At 51.0% G+C, this 25,775-nt stretch overlaps 1 protein-coding gene across 1 annotated transcript in view; it reads right to left on the bottom strand.

Moving 5' to 3' along the window:
* Positions 1 to 479: 479 nt before the first annotated feature.
* Positions 480 to 25,775, bottom strand: part of LOC146856298 (galectin-1-like) — a 311,489-nt gene continuing 286,193 nt past the window's right edge. The window contains exons 3-5 of the mRNA XM_085651231.1: positions 2,623 to 2,702; positions 2,142 to 2,313; positions 480 to 714 (exon numbers count right to left, since the gene is read on the bottom strand). Of these exons, the coding sequence (XP_085507357.1) occupies positions 550 to 714; positions 2,142 to 2,313; positions 2,623 to 2,702 (417 nt within the window). The 3' untranslated portion in view covers positions 480 to 549. The remainder of the gene's footprint in view (positions 715 to 2,141; positions 2,314 to 2,622; positions 2,703 to 25,775) is intronic.

Here is a 25,775-nt window from a genome sequence, read left to right on the forward strand (position 1 = left end):
TATCACATTTGACTAAGGTAACTTTTAGTGAGTCAATGAATAATTGAATAATATTGTCACTTGTTATTAAACTTAAAAGTTGGAACAATCAGAACAAAGCGCTATAAAAATATGTGTTCTGTGTCTTTCTGCCATTTGCAGATGCGAAATGACATTGGTCAGTCTTTTGTTGTGGAGACCTTTTGCCAGACCAGAATCCATCTTATAAAGTGAATATGGTATCCCAAAAACAGATTGTTCAACCATGGCCATGCAGTACATTTACAGGGATAGTCGTAAGAGCAGAGATATATTTTTGAAGGAGTTGCCCTTTTAATGGCTACAGAAATAGATATAGAGAGAATAAATACCACAAGAAGCAACAATTTAATGAAGAACAGAAAACTTTATTCAGAGTACATATTCATATACAGAGGATCTCATTGAAAAGAGATGACACCCCATGGGATAAGCTCAAACTCCACACCCTCTATAGATAATCAAGATGACTTCCAACAGCTCAACGAGTGGTGTTCCTGTGGCGTGTACTCTAGGCTGTCACCACAGGCATTAGGATTCTTCCACAAGCGTTTTAGCCACACTGTAAGAATTCAAGTCAAATCCGTCCACAAACAGACAGTTGACCACATCCAGGTCCAGCCGGTTTGGAAAAGGAATCTTTACCGTATCCTGCAAAGTGACCAATATTTGATCCATGCTGTATCGTATGGTTACCTGCAATGAATATGAAAAAGTAGAGTTCTCTATTAGGGTAACTTGCCATGCTTCAATTTCTGCCAACCAGGATATTGCCAGCCTCTCAATCCCCACTGCTTGCATCAGTCTCTTCCTCCAGCCCCACCCTCCTCTGCCACTCCACCCCAAAACCTCTACTAAGCGCTCCTCTAACTTTCCTTGACTCTTGGGTTCAACCAGGGCTCTATCACTTCCACCAGCTACCAGTTTTCACTAGAATTATCTTGTATTACGCCCCAATTTTTCTTCTAAGATCCCTTGCATAAGGCAGTAGGAGTTGCAAATGCTTCAGCCTGCTAGAAGAGGATTGGAATCTTGTAAATGCATGTCCTGGTGGAGGAGCACATGGGAAGCCTGTAAATACACATCGCTGGTGAAAGAAGATAGGGAAGCTTGTAAATACACATCGCTGGTGAAAGAAGATAGGGAAGCTTGTAAATACACATCGCTGGTGAAGGAAGATAGGGAAGCTTGTAAATACGTGACCCTCACGGAGAATGACCATTGATGTTTTCAAATGCTTGTCCCTAGTGAAGGACGTTGACAGATTGGAAATACATCTCCCAGTTGGAAGAGAGCTATGGCAGCTTGTAAATAAATGTCGCTGGTGGCGGAAGATATGGGACGCTTGTTAATATATCTCCCTTATGGATAAGGACCATGACTGTTTGCAAATACTTAGTGCCAGAGGTATTGCAAGCTTGTAATTACATCTCCAAAGAAGAGGAGGACTGTGGAATCTTGTATCATACATGCATATCTATTAGCTTGTAAATACATGACCATGATTAATAATCATTGAGGAAGTTCATAAATTCATGTCTCTGTTGGAAGAGGACATAACAAGCTAATAAAAATGCATGCATGGTGAAGGAGGATTGTACAAGAGTTTAAATACATGTTCATAGGGGAGGGCGACTGGAAGCTGTTACAGTGCATGTCTCTGGTGGAGGTGGATTGTGGAAGCATGTACATACACGCCTTTGATGCTGTGGGACTTGTAAAGCTTGTCCATACTTTTCAGAAACTTATTGCCATTTGCGTGAACTATGGTGCACCCATTGGGGTCTGAAACCTAGGTATAAGGTATACTTTGTATCTTTTCCACTCCATATTTACATCCCTCTGCATTGTAGGTTGCACAACAGACAGGCCTTCTCACTGGAGAAACATTTCCTTTTTATTCTGACAACCGCAGCATAAGTAAGGCAGTGCAGCAGAAAGAAACGATAGGTTAACACATTTTATGAACAACATATGGGTAACTTGAATCACCTGCTGTGCGAGAGGGCTAAAAGAGAGAGAAGGGCCTGTGTTTGGGAACATGTGGAATGCGGGGCGTCATGGTATATGTGGCAGTCTGGTTCGGTTTCCAGCCTGTGCCCCAACCCTGGCGAATCACTTACTCCCATTTTCTCTCCTTGATGGAAGGGGAAGTCAGGGCGGCGGACCTCTTCACCCCAGACACCCCTATAACGGGAGTTGAGGACGATGGTCTTGTGGATGCCCCCATAGTTGAAGCGAGCGTCCAAGTGCAAAGCAAGGGTGTCGATGTCCTGCCCAATGCTGATGTTAAAGCTAAAGGGGAAAAAATACTTTGCTTACGTTTTGTCTCGAAATTTCAAAGACTCTTTCACCCACAGTTCACACCTCCTGCTTCTAAATACCCCAGTCTTTCCCCACTGCCCCTTCTGATGCCCCAAAATGCCAATCCCATGCACGTCCATGGCTTATCTTTCCTCTCCAGACACAGGTACACGCTCTCCGCCTGCAGGTGTCGGTTCTGCTCACTGCTTCCGCCCCTCCCACCAACAGACGTCAGCCCTCCACCCTCAGTGCCTGTCCTCTGTAACTTGCTCCCTTCACCCCAGATACCCCACCTCTTACCGGTCGGTCTGAGGATGTACAACGCCCTCAATGAGTAGAGTTCTGGCAGGCTTCAGATCAAGTGCGTCGGTCGTCAGGGTCTGTGGGAGGAGAGAAAACAAACTGAGATATTAGAGGGGGAGAGCGGGGGGGGTTGCTATATGGTTCTGACCCCCCTCTATTACACTATGGTCGGTGGATTACGCAATGTGCTGCCCTCATTGACACCATATCAGTGGCTGAAAACAAAGGGCCTGATTACGACTTTGGCAGTGCTGCGGCGGCTTTGCTCCTGCACAGCACCGCCAAAGCTGTGCATGGTCTCACCCGCCAGATTACGAGTACAACTTGTGTCTGGTGGGCTTTTCTTTTGCTGTGGAACGCAAAAGAAGTTCCAGAACTGCACGGACTGTGAAGTCCATGCCGTGCTGGAACTTGGGGTGCATGCAAACAGAGGGGCACATGTTGTGCCCTCCTGAATGCATTCTCATGGTGGCAAGGTTTGTTTCCCCACCGCTAGCCTTTTCGTGGAGGGCTCACCGCCATGAAAAGGCTGATGGTGAGGAAACTCGAAATATGCTCTGCAGACTGCGGTGGTCCCGCCTTACATATTGGATATCCCTGTTCGCAGCGCCACGGTCAGGAATTCCCTGGTGCAGCCGGCTCAGCCGTGGAAGGTCCAAATGGCTACCTTGGAAATCTGCCACGATGATTCTGGCAGTCAAAGACCGCCAGACTCGGTATCGGCCCCAAAGCTCATATATGCTTCAAGTCATTGATTCGATTCCATAATTGTCAACATTCTGCGACCAGGAAGAGGTAGGATTTTCCATGTTTTATAACCATATTGGGACATTACACAAAATGAGAACCAGTGGCAACATGACAAAAAGGCACATTACATGTGATACGATCTAGAACACAGAAAAGGGCTCACATGACTTCTGAATCAGATGAATTACGAAATGTGAAGAAATGTGAGTCAGTATCTCCAGCAGCGGCTCCAAGGCGTGCACCATGGGACACTGCGTGGATTTCAGGGACTTCCTGGCAACTCTGGCCTTGCTGAGAAGTTGACTTAGTTCCCTGCCTCGTGATGATGAGTAAAGAGACCCTCCCTGAAGCAGCAAAACATGTCTACTTCTGACATCCCGCCACATACTGAGGACTGAGCAGCACCTTCATTGGTGGAGCATATTGTTTGCACATCGGTTGCACAAGTGCTACTGTAGAACCCTCACAAGTGCAGCACATTTCCTGCACCCCGACATTCCAAGAAATTCACTCTCTCCAGGGCAGGGCAGCATGTCATGTGCACTCCTCAGCAGCCCTGCCACACTCAGAGGATTGAAGAACACTCCCACTGCAAGGCCACGTCCTCTGCACCACTGAGACCCCCCCCCCCCATGGAAGACACAGAGGACTGTAGAGCATCCCTACTCGAGCACCGCGATATGCACCCCTGAGGATTGAAGAGTCACATTCACAGTGCAGCGCAGTCTGCACCCTGGTGGCTTCCTGGCACACACTAGGAACTGACGCACAATTAGACCCCTCTCACTGGAGCAGCACATTGTGTGGACCTCAGAGGGCTCTCTGTCACACCCTGGGGTGTGTATCACACACTCACTAGTGCTGCACGCTATTTGCACTCCTCAGAGCCACCGTCACACCCAAAGGATTGAAGCACACCCCCATGTGTGCGTCAAATTCTGAGCTCCTCCTACAATTTGAGAACAGTCTCACTGTTAGAGCTCCTCCCTTGAACAGCCCCGGCACACACTGAGAAGTGAAAAGCACCTTCACGGGTGCAGTCGTTATTTGCACTGCACACACTGAGGTCTGGACAGCACCCTCACTTGTGCAGCATAGAATTTGTTCCCGTGGCCACGTGTCTCACACTGAGGTTTTAAAATCTCCTTCATTTTTGCACTCATTATTTGCTCTGGCTATGGCTAGATTGGCTGTCACACATCTAGGTTTAGAGCGCACCCTCGCTAGTGCAGCATATACCCCTGTCTGTGCCACACACTGAGGACTGAAGAGTACCCTGGCTAGTGGAGCATATTCTATGCACCTTTCCACACCTCCGGACTCACACTGAATATTGCAGCACTTTCTCTGAACCCCTGTGCACTTTCCGTCACACACTGTGGAATGAAGAGCACCATAACCAGTGCATCATAGTCTTTCTACCACTGAACACCTGTGGCGCCAACTGAGGCGCACCCTCACTAGTGCTGTACATAGACTGCACGCCTAAGATCTACCTGGACCACATTACAGCACACCCTCACTAGTGCTGTACATAGTCTGCACGCCTAAGATCGACCTGGACCACATTGCAGCACACCCTCACTAGTGCTGTACATAGTCTGCACGCCTAAAATCGACCTGGACCACATTGCAGCACACCCTCACTAGTGCTGTACATAGTCTGCACGCCTAAGGTCTACCTGGACCACATTGCAGCACACCCTCACTAGTGCTGTACGTAGTCTGCATGCCTAAGATCTACCTGGACCACATTGCAGCACACCCTCACTAGTGCTGTACATCGTCTGCACGCCTAAGATCTACCTGGACCACATTGCAGCACACCCTCACTAGTGCTGTACATAGTCTGCACGCCTAAGATCGACCTGGACCACATTGCAGCACACCCTCACTAGTGCTGTACATAGTCTGCACGCCTAAGATCGACCTGGACCACACTGTGGAACACCCTCACTAGTGCTGTACATAGTCTGCACGCCTAAGATCGACCTGGACCACACTGTGGAACACCCTCACTAGTGCTGTACCTAGTCTGCACGCCTAAGATCGACCTGGACCACACTGTGGAACACCCTCACTAGTGCTGTACATAGTCTGCACGCCTATGATCGACCTGGACCACACTGTGGAAAACCCTCACTAGTGCTGTACATAGTCTGCACGCCTAAGATCGACCTGGACCACACTGTGGAACACCCTCACTAGTACTGCACATAGTCTCTGCACGCCTAAGATCGACCTGGACCACACTGTGGAACACCCTCACTAGTGCTGTACATAGTCTCTGCACGCCTAAGATCGACCTGGACCACACTGTGGAACACCCTCACTAGTGCTGTACATAGTCTGCACACCTAATATCGACTTGGACCACACTGTGGAACACCCTCACTAGTGCTGTACATAGTCTGCACGCTTAAGATCGACCTGGACCACACTGTGGAACACCCTCACTAGTGCTGTACAGAGTCTCTGCACGCCTAAGATCGACCTGGACCACACTCTGGAACACCCTCACTAGTGCAGTACATAGACTTCACGCCTAAGATCGACCTGGACCACACTGTGGAACACCCTCACTAGTTCTGTACATAGTCTGCACGCCTAAGATCGACCTGGACCACACTGTGGAACACCCTCACTAGTGCTGTACATAGTCTGCACGCATAAGATCGACCTGGACCACACTGTGGAACACCCTCACTAGTGCTGTACATAGTCTGCACGCCTAAGATCGACCTGGACCACACTGTGGAACACCCTCACTAGTGCTGTACATAGTCTCTGCACGCCTAAGAGCGACCTGGACCACACTGTGGAACACCCTCACTAGTGCTGTACATAGTCTGCACGCCTAAGATCGACCTGGACCACACTGTGGAACACCCTCACTAGTGCTGTACATAGTCTGCACGCCTAAGATCGACCTGGACCACACTGTGGAACACCCTCACTAGTGCTGTACATAGTCTGCACGCCTATGATCGACCTGGACCACACTGTGGAAAACCCTCACTAGTGCTGTACATAGTCTGCACGCCTAAGATCGACCTGGACCACACTGTGGAACACCCTCACTAGTGCTGCACATAGTCTCTGCACGCCTAAGATCGACCTGGACCACACTGTGGAACACCCTCACTAGTGCTGTACATAGTCTCTGCACGCCTAAGATCGACCTGGACCACACTGTGGAACACCCTCACTAGTGCTGTACATAGTCTGCACGCCTAAGATCGACCTGGACCACACTGTGGAACACCCTCACTAGTGCTGTACATAGTCTGCACGCTTAAGATCGACCTGGACCACACTGTGGAACACCCTCACTAGTGCTGTACATATTCTGCACGCCTAAGATCGACCTGGACCACGCTGTGGAACACCCTCACTAGTGCTGCACATAGTCTCTGCACGCCTAAGATCGACCTGGACCACACTGTGGAACACCCTCACTAGTGCTGTACATAGTCTGCACGCCTAAGATCGACCTGGACCACACTGTGGAACACCCTCACTAGTGCTATACATAGTCTGCACGCCTAAGATCGACCTGGACCACACTGTGGAACACCCTCACTAGTGCTGTACATAGTCTCTGCACGCCTAAGATCGACCTGGACCACACTCTGGAACACCCTCACTAGTGCAGTACATAGACTTCACGCCTAAGATCGACCTGGACCACACTGTGGAACACCCTCACTAGTTCTGTACATAGTCTGCACGCCTAAGATCGACCTGGACCACACTGTGGAACACCCTCACTAGTGCTGTACATAGTCTGCACGCCTAAGATCGACCTGGACCACACTGTGGAACACCCTCACTAGTGCTGTACATAGTCTGCACGCCTAAGATCGACCTGGACCACACTGTGGAACACCCTCACTAGTGCTGTACATAGTCTGCACGCCTAAGATCGACCTGGACCACACTGTGGAACACCCTCACTAGTGCTGTACATAGTCTCTGCACGCCTAAGATCGACCTGGACCACACTGTGGAACACCCTCACTAGTGCTGTACATAGTCTGCACGCCTAAGATCGACCTGGACCACACTGTGGAACACCCTCACTAGTGCTGTACATAGTCTGCACGCCTAAGATCGACCTGGACCACACTGTGGAACACCCTCACTAGTTCTGTACATAGTCTGCACGCCTAAGATCGACCTGGACCACACTGTGGAACACCCTCACTAGTGCTGTACATAGTCTGCACGCCTAAGATCGACCTGGACCACACTGTGGAACACCCTCACTAGTGCTGCACATAGTCTGCATGCCTAAGATTGACCTGGACCACATTGTGGAACACCCTCACTAGTGCTGTACATAGTCTCTGCACGCCTAAGATCGACCTGGACCACACTGTGGAACACCCTCACTAGTGCTGTACATAGTCTGCACGCCTAAGATTGACCTGGACCACACTGTGGAACACCCTCACTAGTGCTGTACATAGACTTCACGGCTAAGATCGACCTGGACCACACTGTGGAACACCCTCACTAGTGCTGTACATAGTCTCTGCACACCTAAGATCGACATGGACCACACTGTGGAACACCCTCACTAGTGCTGTACATAGTCTGCACGCCTAAGATCACCCTGGACCACACTGTGGAACACCCTCACTAGTGCTGTACATAGTCTCTGCACGCCTAAGATCGACCTGGACCACATTGTGGAACACCCTCACTAGTGCTGTACATAGTCTGCACGCCTAAGATCGACCTGGACCACACTGTGGAACACCCTCACTAGTGCTGTACATAGTCTCTGCACGCCTAAGATCGAATCGACCTGGACCACACTGTGGAACACCCTCACTAGTGCTGTACATAGTCTCTGGATGCCTAAGATCGACCTGGACCACAATGTGGAACACCCTCACTAGTGCTGTACATAGTCTCTGCGCGCCTAAGATCGACCTGGACCACACTGTGGAACACCCTCACTAGTGCTGTACATAGTCTCTGCGCGCCTAAGATCGACCTGGACCACACTGTGGAACACCCTCACTAGTGCTGTACATAGTCTGCACGCCTAAGATCGACCTGGACCACACTGTGGAACACCCTCACTAGTGCTGTACATAGTCTGCACGCCGAAGATCGACCTGGACCACAATGTGGAACACCCTCACTAGTGCTGTACATAGTCTCTGCGCGCCTAAGATCGACCTGGACCACACTGTGGAACACCCTCACTAGTGCTGTACATAGTCTCTGCGCGCCTAAGATCGACCTGGACCACACTGTGGAACACCCTCACTAGTGCTGTACATAGTCTGCACGCCTAAGATCGACCTGGACCACACTGTGGAACACCCTCACTAGTGCTGTACATAGTCTGCACGCCGAAGATCGACCTGGACCACATTGTGGAACACCCTCACTAGTGCTGTACATAGTCTTTGCACGCCTAAGATCGACCTGGACCACACTGTGGAACACCCTCACTAGTTTAGCAAATTCTCTGCACTCCTGGACATACTCTGTCTTACACTGCGTTTTATAGAGCAACCTCAGTAGTGCAACACATTCCTGAATCCCTCAGCACTCTTCATGCACTGAAGACCTTATTAATACAGCCCCTGGCACCCTCTGCCAACACTGAGGACTGAAGAGCACCCTCAGGAATGCAGGGCATGCCCAGAAGCCCCTAGCACCTCCTGCCCTACACCTGCGTTGGCAGAGCATCGTCAATAGTGTAGCACATTCTGTGCACCCCTCCAGATCTCTGTACTGCGAATGGAAGAGCACTATCCTTAGCGCATCCTCAGAACTCCCTGGTTCACCCTCTCCTTAGTGCATCCTCAGAACTCCCAGGTACACCCTCTCCTTCGTGCATCCTCAGAACTCCCAGGTACACCCTCTCCTTCGTGCATCCTCAGAACTCCCAGGTACACCCTCTCCATAGTGCATCCTCAGAACTCCCAGGTACATACTCTCCTTCGTGCATCCTCAGGAAACTCCCTGGTACACCCTCTCCTTCGTGCATCTTCAGAACTCCCTGGCACACCCTCTCCTTAGTGTATCCTCAGAACTCCCAGGTACACCCTCTCCTTCGTGCATCCTCAGAACTCCCAGGTACATCCTCTCCTTCATGCATCCTCAGGAAACTCCCTGGTACACCCTCTCCTTAGTGCATCCTCAGAACTCCCAGGTACACACTCTCCTTCGTGCATCCTCAGGAAACTCCCTGGTACACCCTCTCCTTAGTGCATCCTCAGAACTCCCTAGTACACTCTCTCCTTTGTGCATCCTCAGAACTCCCAGGTACATCCTCTCCTTCATGCAACCTCAGGAAACTCCCTGGTACACCCTCTCCTTAGTGCATCCTCAGAACTCCCAGGTACACACTCTCCTTTGTGCATCCTCAGGAAACTCCCTGGTACACCCTCTCCTTCGTGCATCCTCAGAACTCCCAGGTACACCCTCTCCTTAGTGCACCATCAGAACTCCCAGGTACACAATCTCCTTCGTGCATCCTCAGGAAACTCCTTGGTACACCCTCTCCTTCATGCATCCTCAGAATTCCCTGGTATACCCTCTCCTTAATGCATCCTCAGAACTCCCTGTTACATCCTCTCCTTCGTGCATCCTCAGGAAACTCCCTGGTACACCCTCTCCTTAGTGCATCCTCAGAACTCCCAGGTACACCCTCTCCTTAATGCATCCTCAGAACTCTCTGGTATACCCTCTCCTTAGTGCATCCTCAGGAAACTCCCTGGTACCCTCTCCTTCGTGCATCCTCAGAACTCCGTGGTACACCCTCTCCTTAATGCATCCTCAGAACTCCGTGGTACACCCTCTCCTTAATGCATCCTCAGAACTCTGTGGTACACCCTCTCCTTAATCCATCCTCAGAACTCCCTGGTATACCCTCTCCTTAATGCATCCTCAGAATTCCGTGGTACACCCTCTCCTTAATGCATCCTCAGAACTCCATGGTACACTCTCTCCTTAATGCATCCACAGAACTCCATGGTACACCCTCTCCTTAATGCATCCTCAGAACTCCCAGGTACACCCTCTCCTTTGTGCATCCTCAGGTAACTCCCTGGTACCCTCTCAGTGCATTCTCAGTACTCCATCGTACACTTCCTCCTTGATGCATCCTCAGAACTCCCTGGAACACCCTCTCCTTAGTGCATCCTCAGAACTCCCTGTTACACGAGAGGACTGAGTAGTGCCTATGACGTGCTCCGGCCCCTTGGCACATACTAAGGTTTGAAGAGCACCCTCACTAGTATAGCATATGCACTGTAGCCCTCAGTATCCTTGTCACACAATGACATATGGAGAGCCCGCTCACACTGGTGCAGCACATGTTCACCCCAGATCCACTGGTGTAACACAAAATTATGAGCCCCCCTGCAGAATGTGATAGGGGATTCTGAGTATCCCACATCTCACATATAATCATTGGTCTTGGGCTCAGTGGGGGCCGTCTGAAGGGTTAAAGCCCCTTAAAGGGTTGGGGTCCCCACTTGCTCCGCAGGGGCTGCAGGGGCCTGCGTTAAGCCCATGCCCAGATCGCCCAAACATTCATCAAGAATCTCCTCCATAGAGTAGCAAATACTCTACAGCACTGAACACCACATCCCACGAAGTTCTCTCACCAGAGCTGCACATTCTCTGCACTCCTGAGACCCCGGGGACGCAAAGACGACAGAAGAACACCCTCACTGATGCGGCACATGTGCTGTACCCCAGTAAACTCGTCAGAACTGAAGAGCACCTGCTGCACTACTGCAACCTACTCTTTGCAACCCTGAGCACCACCTGTCACATGCAGAGGATAGGGAAGCACCATCACTACTGCAACCCACTCTTTGCAACCCTGAGCACCACCTGTCACATGTAGAGGATAGGGTTCACCATCACTACTGCAACCCACTCTTTGCAACCCTGAGCACCACCTGTCACATGCAGAGGATAGGGAAGCACCATCACTACTGCAACCCACTCTTTGCAACCCTGAGCACCACCTGTCACATGTAGAGGATAGGGTTCACCATCACTACTGCAACCCACTCTTTGCAACCCTGAGCACCACCTGTCACATGCAGAGGATAGGGAAGCACCATCACTAATGCAACCCACTCTTTGCAACCCTGAGCACCACCTGTCACATGCAGAGGATAGGGAAGCACCATCACTAATGCAACCCACTCTTGGCAACCCTGAGCACCACCTGTCACATGCAGAGGATAGGGAAGCACCATCACTACTGCAACCCACTCTTTGCAACCCTGAGCACCACCTGTCACATGCAGAGGATAGGGAAGCGCCATCACTAATGCAACCCACTCTTGGCAACCCTGAGCACCACCTGTCACATGCAGAGGATAGGGAAGCACCATTACTAATGCAACCCACTCTTTGCAACCCTGAGCACCACCTGTCACATGCAGAGGATAGGGAAGCACCATCACTACTGCAACCCACTCTTTGCAACCCTGAGCACCACCTGTCACAAGCAGAGGATAGGGAAGCACCATCACTACTGCAACCCACTCTTTGCAACCCTGAGCACCACCTGTCACATGCAGAGGATAGGGAAGCACCATCACTACTGCAACCCACTCTTTGCAACCCTGAGCACCACCTGTCACATGCAGAGGATAGGGAAGCACCATCACTACTGCAACCTACTCTTTGCAACCCTGAGCACCACCTGTCACATGCAGAGGATAGGGAAGCACCATCACTACTGCAACCCACTCTTTGCAACCCTGAGCACCACCTGTCACATGCAGAGGATAGGGAAGCACCATCACTACTGCAACCCACTCTTTGCAACCCTGAGCACCACCTGTCACATGCAGAGGATAGGGAAGCACCATCACTAATGCAACCCACTCTTTGCAACCCTGAGCACCACCTGTCACATGCAGAGGATAGGGAAGCACCATCACTACTGCAACCCACTCTTTGCACCCTGAGCACCACCTGTCACATGCAGAGGATAGGGAAGCACCATCACTAATGCAACCCACTCTTTGCAACCCTGAGCACCACCTGTCACATGCAGAGGATAGGGAAGCACCATCACTACTGCAACCCACTCTTTGCAACCCTGAGCACCACCTGTCACATGCAGAGGATAGGGAAGCACCATCACTACTGCAACCCACACTTTGCAACCCTGAGCACCACCTGTCACATGCAGAGGATAGGGAAGCACCATCACTAATGCAACCCACTCTTTGCAACCCTGAGCACCACCTGTCACATGCAGAGGATAGGGAAGCACCATCACTAATGCAACCCACTCTTGCAACCCTGAGCACCACCTGTCACATGTAGAGGATAGGGTTCACCATCACTACTGCAACCTACTCTTTGCAACCCTGAGCACCACCTGTCATATGCAGAGGATAGGGAAGCGCCATCACTACTGCAACCCACTCTTTGCAACCCTGAGCACCACCTGTCACATGCAGAGGATAGGGAAGCACCATCACTAATGCAACCCACTCTTGGCAACCCTGAGCACCACCTGTCACATGCAGAGGATAGGGAAGCACCATCACTAATGCAACCCACTCTTTGCAACCCTGAGCACCACCTGTCACATGCAGAGGATAGGGAAGCACCATCACTACTGCAACCCACTCTTTGCAACCCTGAGCACCACCTGTCTATTGCAGAGGATAGGGAAGCGCCATCACTACTGCAACCCACTCTTTGCAACCCTGAGCACCACCTGTCACATGCAGAGGATAGGGAAGCACCATCACTACTGCAACCCACTCTTTGCAACCCTGAGCACCACCTGTCACATGCAGAGGATAGGGAAGCACCATCACTACTGCAACCCACTCTTTGCAACCCTGAGCACCACCTGTCACATGCAGAGGATAGGGAAGCACCATCACTACTTCAACCCACTCTTGGCAACCCTGAGCACCACCTGTCACATGCAAAGGATAGGGAAGCACCATCACTACTGCAACCCACTCTTTGCAACCCTGAGCACCACCTGTCACATGCAGAGGATAGGGAAGCACCATCACTACTGCAACCCACTCTTTGCAACCCTGAGCACCACCTGTCACATGCAGAGGATAGGGAAGCGCCATCACTAATGCAACCCACTCTTTGCAACCCTGAGCACCACCTGTCACATGCAGAGGATAGGGAAGCGCCATCACTAATGCAACCCACTCTTTGCAACCCTGAGCACCACCTGTCACATGCAGAGGATAGGGAAGCACCATCACTACTGCAACCCACTCTTGGCAACCCTGAGCACCACCTGTCACATGCAGAGGATAGGGAAGCACCATCACTACTGCAACCCACTCTTTGCAACCCTGAGCACCACCTGTCACATGCAGAGGATAGGGAAGCACCATCACTACTGCAACCCACTCTTTGCAACCCTGAGCACCACCTGTCACATGCAGAGGATAGGGAAGCACCATCACTACTGCAACCTACTCTTTGCAACCCTGAGCACCACCTGTCACATGCAGAGGATAGGGAAGCACCATCACTACTGCAACCCACTCTTGGCAACCCTGAGCACCACCTGTCACATGCAGAGGATAGGGAAGCACCATCACTAATGCAACCCACTCTTTGCAACCCTGAGCACCACCTGTCACATGCAGAGGATAGGGAAGCACCATCACTACTGCAACCCACTCTTTGCAACCCTGAGCACCACCTGTCACATGCAGAGGATAGGGAAGCACCATCACTAATGCAACCCACTCTTTGCAACCCTGAGCACCACCTGTCACATGCAGAGGATAGGGAAGCACCATCACTACTGCAACCCACTCTTTGCACCCTGAGCACCACCTGTCACATGCAGAGGATAGGGAAGCACCATCACTAATGCAACCCACTCTTTGCAACCCTGAGCACCGCCTGTCACATGCAGAGGATAGGGAAGCACCATCACTAATGCAACCCACTCTTTGCAACCCTGAGCACCACCTGTCACATGCAGAGGATAGGGAAGCACCATCACTACTGCAACCCACTCTTTGCAACCCTGAGCACCACCTGTCACATGCAGAGGATAGGGAAGCACCATCACTACTGCAACCCACTCTTTGCAACCCTGAGCACCACCTGTCACATGCAGAGGATAGGGAAGCACCATCACTACTGCAACCCACTCTTTGCAACCCTGAGCACCACCTGTCACATGCAGAGGATAGGGAAGCACCATCACTACTGCAACCCACTCTTGGCAACCCTGAGCACCACCTGTCACATGCAGAGGATAGGGAAGCACCATCACTAATGCAACCCACTCTTTGCAACCCTGAGCACCGCCTGTCACATGCAGAGGATAGGGAAGCACCATCACTAATGCAACCCACTCTTTGCAACCCTGAGCACCGCCTGTTACATGCTGAGGATAGGGAAGCACCATCACTACTTCAACCCACTCTTGGCAACCCTGAGCACCACCTGTCACATGCAAAGGATAGGGAAGCACCATCACTACTGCAACCCACTCTTGGCAACCCTGAGCACCACCTGTCACATGCAGAGGATAGGGAAGCACCATCACTACTGCAACCCACTCTTGGCAACCCTGAGCACCACCTGTCACATGCAGAGGATAGGGAAGCACCATCACTAATGCAACCCACTCTTTGCAACCCTGAGCACCGCCTGTCACATGCAGAGGATAGGGAAGCACCATCACTAATGCAACCCACTCTTTGCAACCCTGAGCACCACCTGTCACATGCAGAGGATAGGGAAGCACCATCACTACTGCAACCCACTCTTTGCAACCCTGAGCACCGCCTGTCACATGCAGAGGATAGGGAAGCACCATCACTACTTCAACCCACTCTTGGCAACCCTGAGCACCACCTGTCACATGCAAAGGATAGGGAAGCACCATCACTACTGCAACCCACTCTTGGTAACCCTGAGCACCACCTGTCACATGCAGAGAATAGGGAAGCACCATCACTAATGCAACCCACTCTTTGCAACCCTGAGCACCACCTGTCACATGTAGAGGATAGGGTTCACCATCACTACTGCAACCTACTCTTTGCAACCCTGAGCACCACCTGTCACATGCAGAGGATAGGGAAGCACCATCACTACTGCAACCCACTCTTTGCAACCCTGAGCACCACCTGTCACAAGCAGAGGATAGGGAAGCACCATCACTACTGCAACCCACTCTTTGCAACCCTGAGCACCGCCTGTCACATGCAGAGGATAGGGAAGCACCATCACTAATGCAACCCACTCTTTGCAACCCTGAGCACCACCTGCCACATGCAGAGGATAGGGAAGCACCATCACTACTGCAACCCACTCTTTGCAACCCTGAGCACCACCTGTCACATGCAGAGGATAGGGAAGCACCATCACTACTGCAACCCACTCTTGGCAACCCTGAGCACCACCTGTCACATGCAGAGGATAGGGAAGCACCATCACTACTGCAACCCACTCTTTGCAACCCTGAGCACCACCTGTCACATGCAGAGGATAGGGAAGCACCATCACTACTGCAACCCACTCTTGGCAACCCTGAGCACCACCTGTCACATGCAGAGGATAGGGAAGCACCATCACTACTGCAACCCACTCTTTGCAACCCTGAGCACCACCTGTCACATGCAGAGGATAGGGAAGCACCATCACTACTGCAACCCACTCTTTGCAACCCTGAGCACCACCTGTCACATGCAGAGGATAGGGAAGCACCATCACTAATGCAACCCACTCTTTGCAACCCTGAGCACCACCTGTCACAAGCAGAGGATAGGGAAGCACCATCACTACTGCAACCCACTCTTTGCAACCCTGAGCACCGCCTGTCACATGCAGAGGATAGGGAAGCACCATCACTAATGCAACCCACTCTTTGCAACCCTGAGCACCACCTGTCACATGTAGAGGATAGGGTTCACCATCACTACTGCAACCCACTCTTTGCAACCCTGAGCACCGCCTGTCACATGCAGAGGATAGGGAAGCACCATCACTACTGCAACCCACTCTTTGCAACCCTGAGCACCACCTGTCACATGCAGAGGATAGGGAAGCACCATCACTACTGCAACCCACTCTTTGCACCCTGAGCACCACCTGTCACATGCAGAGGATAGGGAAGCACCATCACTAATGCAACCCACTCTTTGCAACCCTGAGCACCACCTGTCACATGCAGAGGATAGGGAAGCACCATCACTACTGCAACCCACTCTTTGCAACCCTGAGCACCACCTGTCACATGCAGAGGATAGGGAAGCACCATCACTACTGCAACCCACTCTTTGCAACCCTGAGCACCGCCTGTCACATGCAGAGGATAGGGAAGCACCATCACTACTGCAACCCACTCTTTGCAACCCTGAGCACCACCTGTCACATGCAGAGGAAAGGGAAGCGCCATCACTACTGCAACCCACTCTTTGCAACCCTGAGCACCACCTGTCACAAGCAGAGGATAGGGAAGCACCATCACTACTGCAACCCACTCTTTGCAACCCTGAGCACCACCTGTCACATGCAGAGGATAGGGAAGCACCATCACTACTGCAACCCACTCTTTGCAACCCTGAGCACCACCTGTCACATGCAGAGGATAGGGAAGCACCATCACTACTGCAACCCACTCTTGGCAACCCTGAGCACCACCTGTCACATGCAGAGGATAGGGAAGCACCATCACTACTGCAACCCACTCTTGGCAACCCTGAGCACCACCTGTCACATGCAGAGGATAGGGAAGCACCATCACTAATGCAACCCACTCTTTGCAACCCTGAGCACCACCTGTCACATGTAGAGGATAGGGTTCACCATCACTACTGCAACCCACTCTTTGCAACCCTGAGCACCACCTGTCACATGCAGAGGATAGGGAAGCACCATCACTAATGCAACCCACACTTTGCAACCCTGAGCACCACCTGTCACATGCAGAGGATAGGGAAGCACCATCACTACTGCAACCCACTCTTTGCAACCCTGAGCTCCACCTGTCACATGCAGAGGATAGGGAAGCACCATCACTACTGCAACCCACTCTTTGCAACCCTGAGCACCACCTGTCACATGCAGAGGATAGGGAAGCGCAATCACTACTGCAACCCACTCTTGGCAACCCTGAGCACCACCTGTCACATGCAGAGGATAGGGAAGCACCATCACTAATGCAACCCACACTTTGCAACCCTGAGCACCACCTGTCACATGCAGAGGATAGGGAAGCACCATCACTACTGCAACCCACTCTTGGCACCCCTGAGCATCACCTGTCACATGCAGAGGATAGGGAAGCACCATCACTAATGCAACCCACTCTTTGCAACCCTGAGCACCACCTGTCACATGCAGAGGATAGGGAAGCACCATCACTACTGCAACCCACTCTTTGCAACCCTGAGCACCACCTGTCACATGCAGAGGATAGGGAAGCACCATCACTACTGCAACCCACTCTTTGCAACCCTGAGCACCACCTGTCACATGCAGAGGATAGGGAAGCACCATCACTACTGCAACCCACTCTTTGCAACCCTGAGCACCACCTGTCACATGCAGAGGATAGGGAAGCACCATCACTACTGCAACCCACTCTTTGCAACCCTGAGCACCACCTGTCACATGCAGAGGATAGGGAAGCACCATCACTACTGCAACCCACTCTTTGCAACCCTGAGCACCACCTGTCACATGCAGAGGATAGGGAAGCACCATCACTACTGCAACCTACTCTTTGCAACCCTGAGCACCACCTGTCACATGCAGAGGATAGGGAAGCACCATCACTACTGCAACCCACTCTTTGCAACCCTGAGCACCACCTGTCACATGCAGAGGATAGGGAAGCACCATCACTAATGCAACCCACTCTTTGCAACCCTGAGCACCACCTGTCACATGCAGAGGATAGGGAAGCACCATCACTACTGCAACCCACTCTTTGCAACCCTGAGCACCACCTGTCACATGCAGAGGATAGGGAAGCACCATCACTACTGCAACCCACTCTTGGCAACCCTGAGCACCACCTGTCACATGCAGAGGATAGGGAAGCACCATCACTAATGCAACCCACTCTTGGCACCCCTGAGCACCACCTGTCACATGCAGAGGATAGGGAAGCACCATCACTACTGCAACCCACTCTATGCAACCCTGAGCACCACCTGTCACATGCAGAGGATAGGGAAGCACCATCACTACTGCAACCCACTCTTTGCAACCCTGAGCACCACCTGTCACATGCAGAGGATAGGGAAGCACCATCACTAATGCAACCCACTCTTTGCACCCTGAGCACCACCTGTCACATGCAGAGGATAGGGAAGCACCATCACTACTGCAACCCACTCTTTGCAACCCTGAGCACCACCTGTCACATGCAGAGGATAGGGAAGCACCATCACTAATGCAACCCACTCTTTGCAACCCTGAGCACCACCTGTCACATGCAGAGGATAGGGAAGCGCCATCACTACTGCAACCCACTCTTTGCAACCCTGAGCACCACCTGTCACATGCAGAGGATAGGGAAGCACCATCACTAATGCAACCCACTCTTTGCAACCCTGAGCACCACCTGTCACATGCAGAGGATAGGGAAGCACCATCAATACTGCAACCCACTCTTGGCAACCCTGAGCACCACCTGTCACATGCAGAGGATAGGGAAGCACCATCACTACTGCAACCCACTCTTTGCAACCCTGAGCACCACCTGTCACATGCAGAGGATAGGGAAGCACCATCACTACTGCAACCCACTCTTTGCAACCCTGAGCACCACCTGTCACATGCAGAGGATAGGGAAGCACCATCACTAATGCAACCCACTCTTTGCAACCCTGAGCACCACCTGTCACATGCAGAGGATAGGGAAGCACCATCACTAATGCAACCCACTCTTTGCAACCCTGAGCACCACCAGTCACATGCAGAGGATAGGGAAGCACCATCACTAATGCAACCCACTCTTTGCAACCCTGAGCACCACCTGTCACAAGCAGAGGATAGGGAAGCACCATCACTAATGCAACCCACTCTTGGCAACCCTGAGCACCACCTGTCACATGCAGAGGATAGGGAAGCACCATCACTACTGCAACCCACTCTTTGCAACCCTGAGCACCACCTGTCACATGCAGAGGATAGGGAAGCACCATCACTACTGCAACCCACTCTTTGCAACCCTGAGCACCACCTGTCACATGCAGAGGATAGGGAAGCACCATCACTACTGCAACCCACTCTTTGCAACCCTGAGCACCACCTGTCTATTGCAGAGGATAGGGAAGCACCATCACTACTGCAACCCACTCTTTGCAACCCTGAGCACCACCTGTCACATGCAGAGGATAGGGAAGCACCATCACTACTGCAACCCACTCTTGGCAACCCTGAGCACCACCTGTCACATGCAGAGGATAGGGAAGCACCATCACTACTGCAACCCACTCTTTGCAACCCTGAGCACCACCTGTCACATGCAGAGGATAGGGAAGCGCCATCACTACTGCAACCAACTCTTTGCAACCCTGAGCACCACCTGTCACATGCAGAGGATAGGGAAGCACCATCACTAATGCAACCCACTCTTTGCAACCCTGAGCACCACCTGTCACATGCAGAGGATAGGGAAGCGCCATCACTACTGCAACCCACTCTTTGCAACCCTGAGCACCACCTGTCACATGCAGAGGATAGGGAAGCACCATCACTACTGCAACCCACTCTTTGCAACCCTGAGCACCACCTGTCACATGCAGAGGATAGGGAAGCACCATCACTACTGCAACCCACTCTTTGCAACCCTGAGCACCACCTGTCACATGCAGAGGATAGGGAAGCACCATCACTAATGCAACCCACTCTTTGCAACCCTGAGCACCACCTGTCACATGCAGAGGATAGGGAAGCACCATCACTACTGCAACCCACTCTTTGCAACCCTGAGCACCACCTGTCACATGCAGAGGATAGGGAAGCGCCATCACTAATGCAACCCACTCTTGGCAACCCTGAGCACCACCTGTCACATGCAGAGGATAGGGAAGCACCATCACTACTGCAACCCACTCTTTGCAACCCTGAGCACCACCTGTCACATGCAGAGGATAGGGAAGCGCCATCACTACTGCAACCCACTCTTTGCAACCCTGAGCACCGCCTGTCACATGCAGAGGATAGGGAAGCGCCATCACTACTGCAACCCACTCTTTGCAACCCTGAGCACCACCTGTCACATGCAGAGGATAGGGAAGCGCCATCACTACTGCAACCCACTCTTTGCAACCCTGAGCACCACCTGTCACATGCAGAGGATAGGGAAGCACCATCACTACTGCAACCCACTCTTTGCAACCCTGAGCACCACCTGTCACATGCAGAGGATAGGGAAGCGCCATCACTAATGCAACCCACTCTTGGCACCCCTGAGCACCACCTGTCACATGCAGAGGATAGGGAAGCACCATCACTAATGCAACCCACTCTTTGCAACCCTGAGCACCACCTGTCACATGCAGAGGATAGGGAAGCACCATCACTACTGCAACCCACTCTTGGCAACCCTGAGCACCACCTGTCACATGCAGAGGATAGGGAAGCACCATCACTACTGCAACCCACTCTTTGCAACCCTGAGCACCACCTGTCACATGCAGAGGATAGGGAAGCACCATCACTACTGCAACCCACTCTTTGCAACCCTGAGCACCACCTGTCACATGCAGAGGATAGGGAAGCACCATCACTAATGCAACCCACTCTTGGCACCCCTGAGCACCACCTGTCACATGCAGAGGATAGGGAAGCACCATCACTACTGCAACCCACTCTTGGCAACCCTGAGCACCACCTGTCACATGCAGAGGATAGGGAAGCACCATCACTACTGCAACCCACTCTTTGCAACCCTGAGCACCACCTGTCACATGCAGAGGATAGGGAAGCACCATCACTACTGCAACCCACTCTTTGCAACCCTGAGCACCACCTGTCACATGCAGAGGATAGGGAAGCACCATCACTACTGCAACCCACTCTTTGCAACCCTGAGCACCACCTGTCACATGCAGAGGATAGGGAAGCACCATCACTAATGCAAGGCATTACTGAGTGTCGCTGTCCCACAGTGGGAACTGAGAAACTCTTGTCTAGAGCCTCTCACCGTGACAATCTGATGAGAGGAGCACTCTCTCTTGAGCAGCCGTGTCTGCACTCTCACCTATGAACAACCGCTCTCTAGATAACTAGTCGCACACTGAGGCCACACCAGGGCAGACATCACCAACACGCGCTGAACACTGAAGACACTTAGTGCAGCATACTCACTGCAACCTCAAGCAGCACCTGTCACACACCGAGGAGGCATGTGGTCTGCACCTCTGAGGAAAGCCAACACACACAGAACATGGAGGAGTCCCTCTGATGTTGGATCTGGAATGTTTGTCCATTACGGAGACCTGGGCTTGGGGGGATTCAGGACCCGACCTGGTGACAGCTGTCCCCTCAGGCTTTATGATTGTTAGGCTTAACTGGCCCTTCCGTAGAGGGGCGTGTGTGGCAATTATTGTAAAAAAAAGTCTATTAGGTGCACCTTAGAGCCAATTACTGTGGACTTTGAAGGGATATGTGAGGTGGCAGAGTTTAAAACTTGTTTTTCTATGCATATAAGGTTTTTTTTTTAACTCAGGTGTCATTTCTAAGTTTGATGATGTAATATGTTATCCTCTTTATTCCCCTAGTTTCTTTTTCCATCCCTGCCCCCCCCCCTGTTTCCCTCTTCCCCTTTTCCTTTTCATTCTTGTTTTTTCTATAAATTGTTATTGCTGATGTTTTATAAGCATATTGTGTTATATCTCTTTGTATATTTCAGTTCTTCTTTCAATAAAGACAAACTTAAAAAAAAAGTGATTAAGAATATCTTACTCTCCGGGTTACTGGTATATCGCCTCCTGGCTCTCGGACTCAGTTTATCAAAGTCTGGGGTCGAATTTTTTAACCTTGCTCCCTACATTGGGTGATTTTAACTTCCATTTGGAAGATAAGGGGCGCAATGACTTCATCAAACTGCTGAAATGTATGTCATGCTTTGGATTTATCCAACTGGTCAAATCCCCGACCCATACAGTAGGACATAAATTGGAATGGATTTTTTGCAACCATGAAGCATTGCCGGTGGGGGATACTCTTCCTCTAAGCTGGGTGGATCAATCAGGGGTGACTTTTAAAATCTTAATGCAGAAGAAAGTAGGACAGGCACAGGATAAACCTATACTCTTTAGGAGCTGGAAAAAAATATCTGCAGAAGATATGGAATCTGCGCTTAGAGAGGCTTTTGAAAATAATAATTATGCCCATAAACCTAGCGCAGGGATTACGGTCGCCATTGACCCGGTCGCTCCTATTAAATACTCAGCAACCCTTGGAAAGCTCTCAAAGTTTTTGAAATAATGTTGGAGCATATTTCAAAGACAAGATCTTAAAGATCTATTCCGAGTTCAACGTACTGGAGGAAGACCCTCCCCCTGCATTGGAAACGGAAGATCATTATGTGCTCTTTGTTATGTCTGCTTTCACTCCAATCTCTTGTCCAAAGCAGAAAATCTTCTTATGAGCTTAAAATCAGGATCACCTGATGATCCCTGTCTTCCTAGAATTCTTCAACTTGCTCCGTACCTGATTGTGCCTTTCCTGCAAGAGTTTTTAATCCGATTTTGCCTTTGGGAGTATTTCCTCAATTGTGGAAGGAGGCAGTAGTCACCCCCCTCCAAAAAAAGCCTAATGGGGATACAAAGGATCTTAAAAACCTGCACCCTATTTTACTGCAGTCTGCACCAGCAAAGATTTTAGAAAAATATTTAAACCAGGAACTGGTTGAGTTCATAACTGCACATTATCTTGTAGACCCTCGCAAAATGGATTTTGCAGTGGTCATAGCACTGAGACGGCATTGGTTGCCGCTGCAAATTCTATACGCTGCCAGGTAGATCAGGTAGGTGCTGCTATTCTGGTAATGCTGAATCTGTCAGCTGCATTCAATACGATATCCCCATCCCGCTTGGTGCAAAGACTGCATCAGGCAGGGGTGAGGGATACGGCTTTGGAACTTTTAGAGTCCTTTCTGACTAATAGGACTCATACAGTCATCTGTGGCAAGTTCAGGGCTGACCCTTTCCAGCTTCCCTGCGGAGCTCCACAGGGGACCTCCCTCAGTCAGACCCTTTTGAACACATATGTTGTCCCCCTGACCAGACTGGTGAGGTCTTTTGACTTTCAGGTGTTGTCTTATGCAGACGATATGCAAATCATTGTCTCTTTAACTGATGATTTGCCAGGGACAGCTGACAAGTTTAAACTCTGCATGGTCAGTGTCAGTACCTGGATGAAGGAAAATTATCTGAAATGAAATGCCGATAAGACAGAGGTCCTGATTTTTGGAGGACAGCAATCGGCATCATCGGAAATCTGGTGGCCTGAGATGTGCGGCCCATTAGCTACCCATGTGGCCTCGGGCAAAAATGTAGGTGTCATTTTTGACAATTTTCTCACTTTTGGCACAGGTCAATAGAACTGAAAGCTCCTGTTTTTATACCATCAAAGTCCTTTAAAGATCTTTCCATTCATTCTGCTGGAGCTTAGAGTGGCAGTAGCTATTGCTCTAATAACATGGCGCTTTGATTATTGAACGCCTTATATTTAAACATCAGAAGTGTTCTCGCTCATCAGATTGCAGGTCATTCAGAATGCGGCTGCACACCTGGTTCTGAATATCCCCAAACATCACTGAGAAAGGGAGGGTATGCGTTCCCTTCACTGATGCCCTGTTAGAAAGCATGTGACATTCAAGGCGCTCTGCTTGGTATTTCAGGCTCTACACAGTAAGAGTCTGTGCCTCTCAGAACAGCTTTTTATTCGTACACAACCAAAAGAAAAGACATCTTAGGCCATCTTGCCTTAGAAAGATGACTATTCCAAAATTTAGGAACGCTGGATGGGGCGACCGCTCCTTTTCTGTAGCGGATGCCAAAATGTGAACACCCTGCCCACTCACCAGGCGCGCAACACCCATTGGACTCAAAGGGCTTCAGCCCCCCTCCCCCCGTCGTGTGTGGCAGCCCGGGATGAGACAGCTTCCCGGGCACTCATCACACAGCCGCGCCCGAGCACTTCACGACCTGTGAAGTGCTCGGGTGCGGCTGTCTGTCTGTGCGGGAAGCTGTCTCATTCCGGGCTGCAACACACGCGGTTGGGGGGGTGGGGTGGGTTCGGGGGGGGGGGGGGGGCTGAAGCCCTTCGAGTCCAATGGGTGTTGCGCGCCTGGGAGCAGGACACCATCACATGTGGAAGACATGCTTTGCAGCGGTGTGAACAAGTACACAGTCTGCATTTACGGGTATTCTCATTGAGGCAACATGCTGCGCACCTCTGAGCTACAAGTGCACTCAGGAGGATCGTGGGGCACTCTCACCAGTGAGGCACACACCACCTGTTACTCATCGAGGATTTACAATCCCCCTCACGAGTGCGCATGTGCTGCATGCCCTACGTCACACGCTCAGGTGACGCTCGTTCTCCCTGGTGCTGCACGTGATCTAGACCTCAGACACCCTTCACTCGATGAGGACTTGGAAGAAGGGCAGTGTTGTTAGCAGGGCTTTAAGTGGGATGAAAATTGGGGGTCTCTCAAAGGGGCGTGGCCAATGTAATTAAGGGCGTGGCTTAAAACACTTAAGCTAAAAATCTGTGTTTAGCATAGCGTGCTACTTGTGTTTTGCTGTTTCTGTCATTGCATCCAGATATACCATATAACAAGTAAAATCATACCTACAACAAGTCAGGACTATTGGCTTTGTCAATGGTTGTTAGTCACATAAGAGAAATAAGCAGCAACTATGGCCAGTATATAATATTGAAAAAGCTTCCTCTTAAAGCCCTGGTGACACCACGATAATGTTGCTGCTCCTGAGTTTTTTAAAGAGAAGGGAAATCCAGAGAAAAAATGACTCTTTAAAGGATATCCCTTCTCCTACAACGCTCACCTGGCATGCCTTCATGCCGTAACTTCTCCACTAGTGAGAAGTGAGAAGTGTGAGCACCGCACATCGATGTGCCTGCTATCACTGCAGTCTGGAAAAAACAGACCGCCTGTTACAGGGCACAAAAGAGAGCCCAATAGAGACCCATTTCGAGGCCCCCTCTAAAAAACTGCAGTTGCAGAGCACCGGTGAGACCCGGCCCACTTAAAGCCCTGGTTGTAAGTAATAGTGAAGCATCATTGAATGCATATGTGTACACATTTTTCTCAGCCACCTAATCTCCACCCTGGTTTGCCCTCTCGGTGTTACACAGATACAGCCTTTATGCAAGCTGTCCCTCCTTCATACCCTCAG

The sequence above is a fragment of the Triturus cristatus genome, chromosome 4_1 (genome assembly GCF_964204655.1).
Source record: "Triturus cristatus chromosome 4_1, aTriCri1.1, whole genome shotgun sequence".
Classification (NCBI taxonomy): Eukaryota; Metazoa; Chordata; class Amphibia; order Caudata; family Salamandridae; genus Triturus; species Triturus cristatus.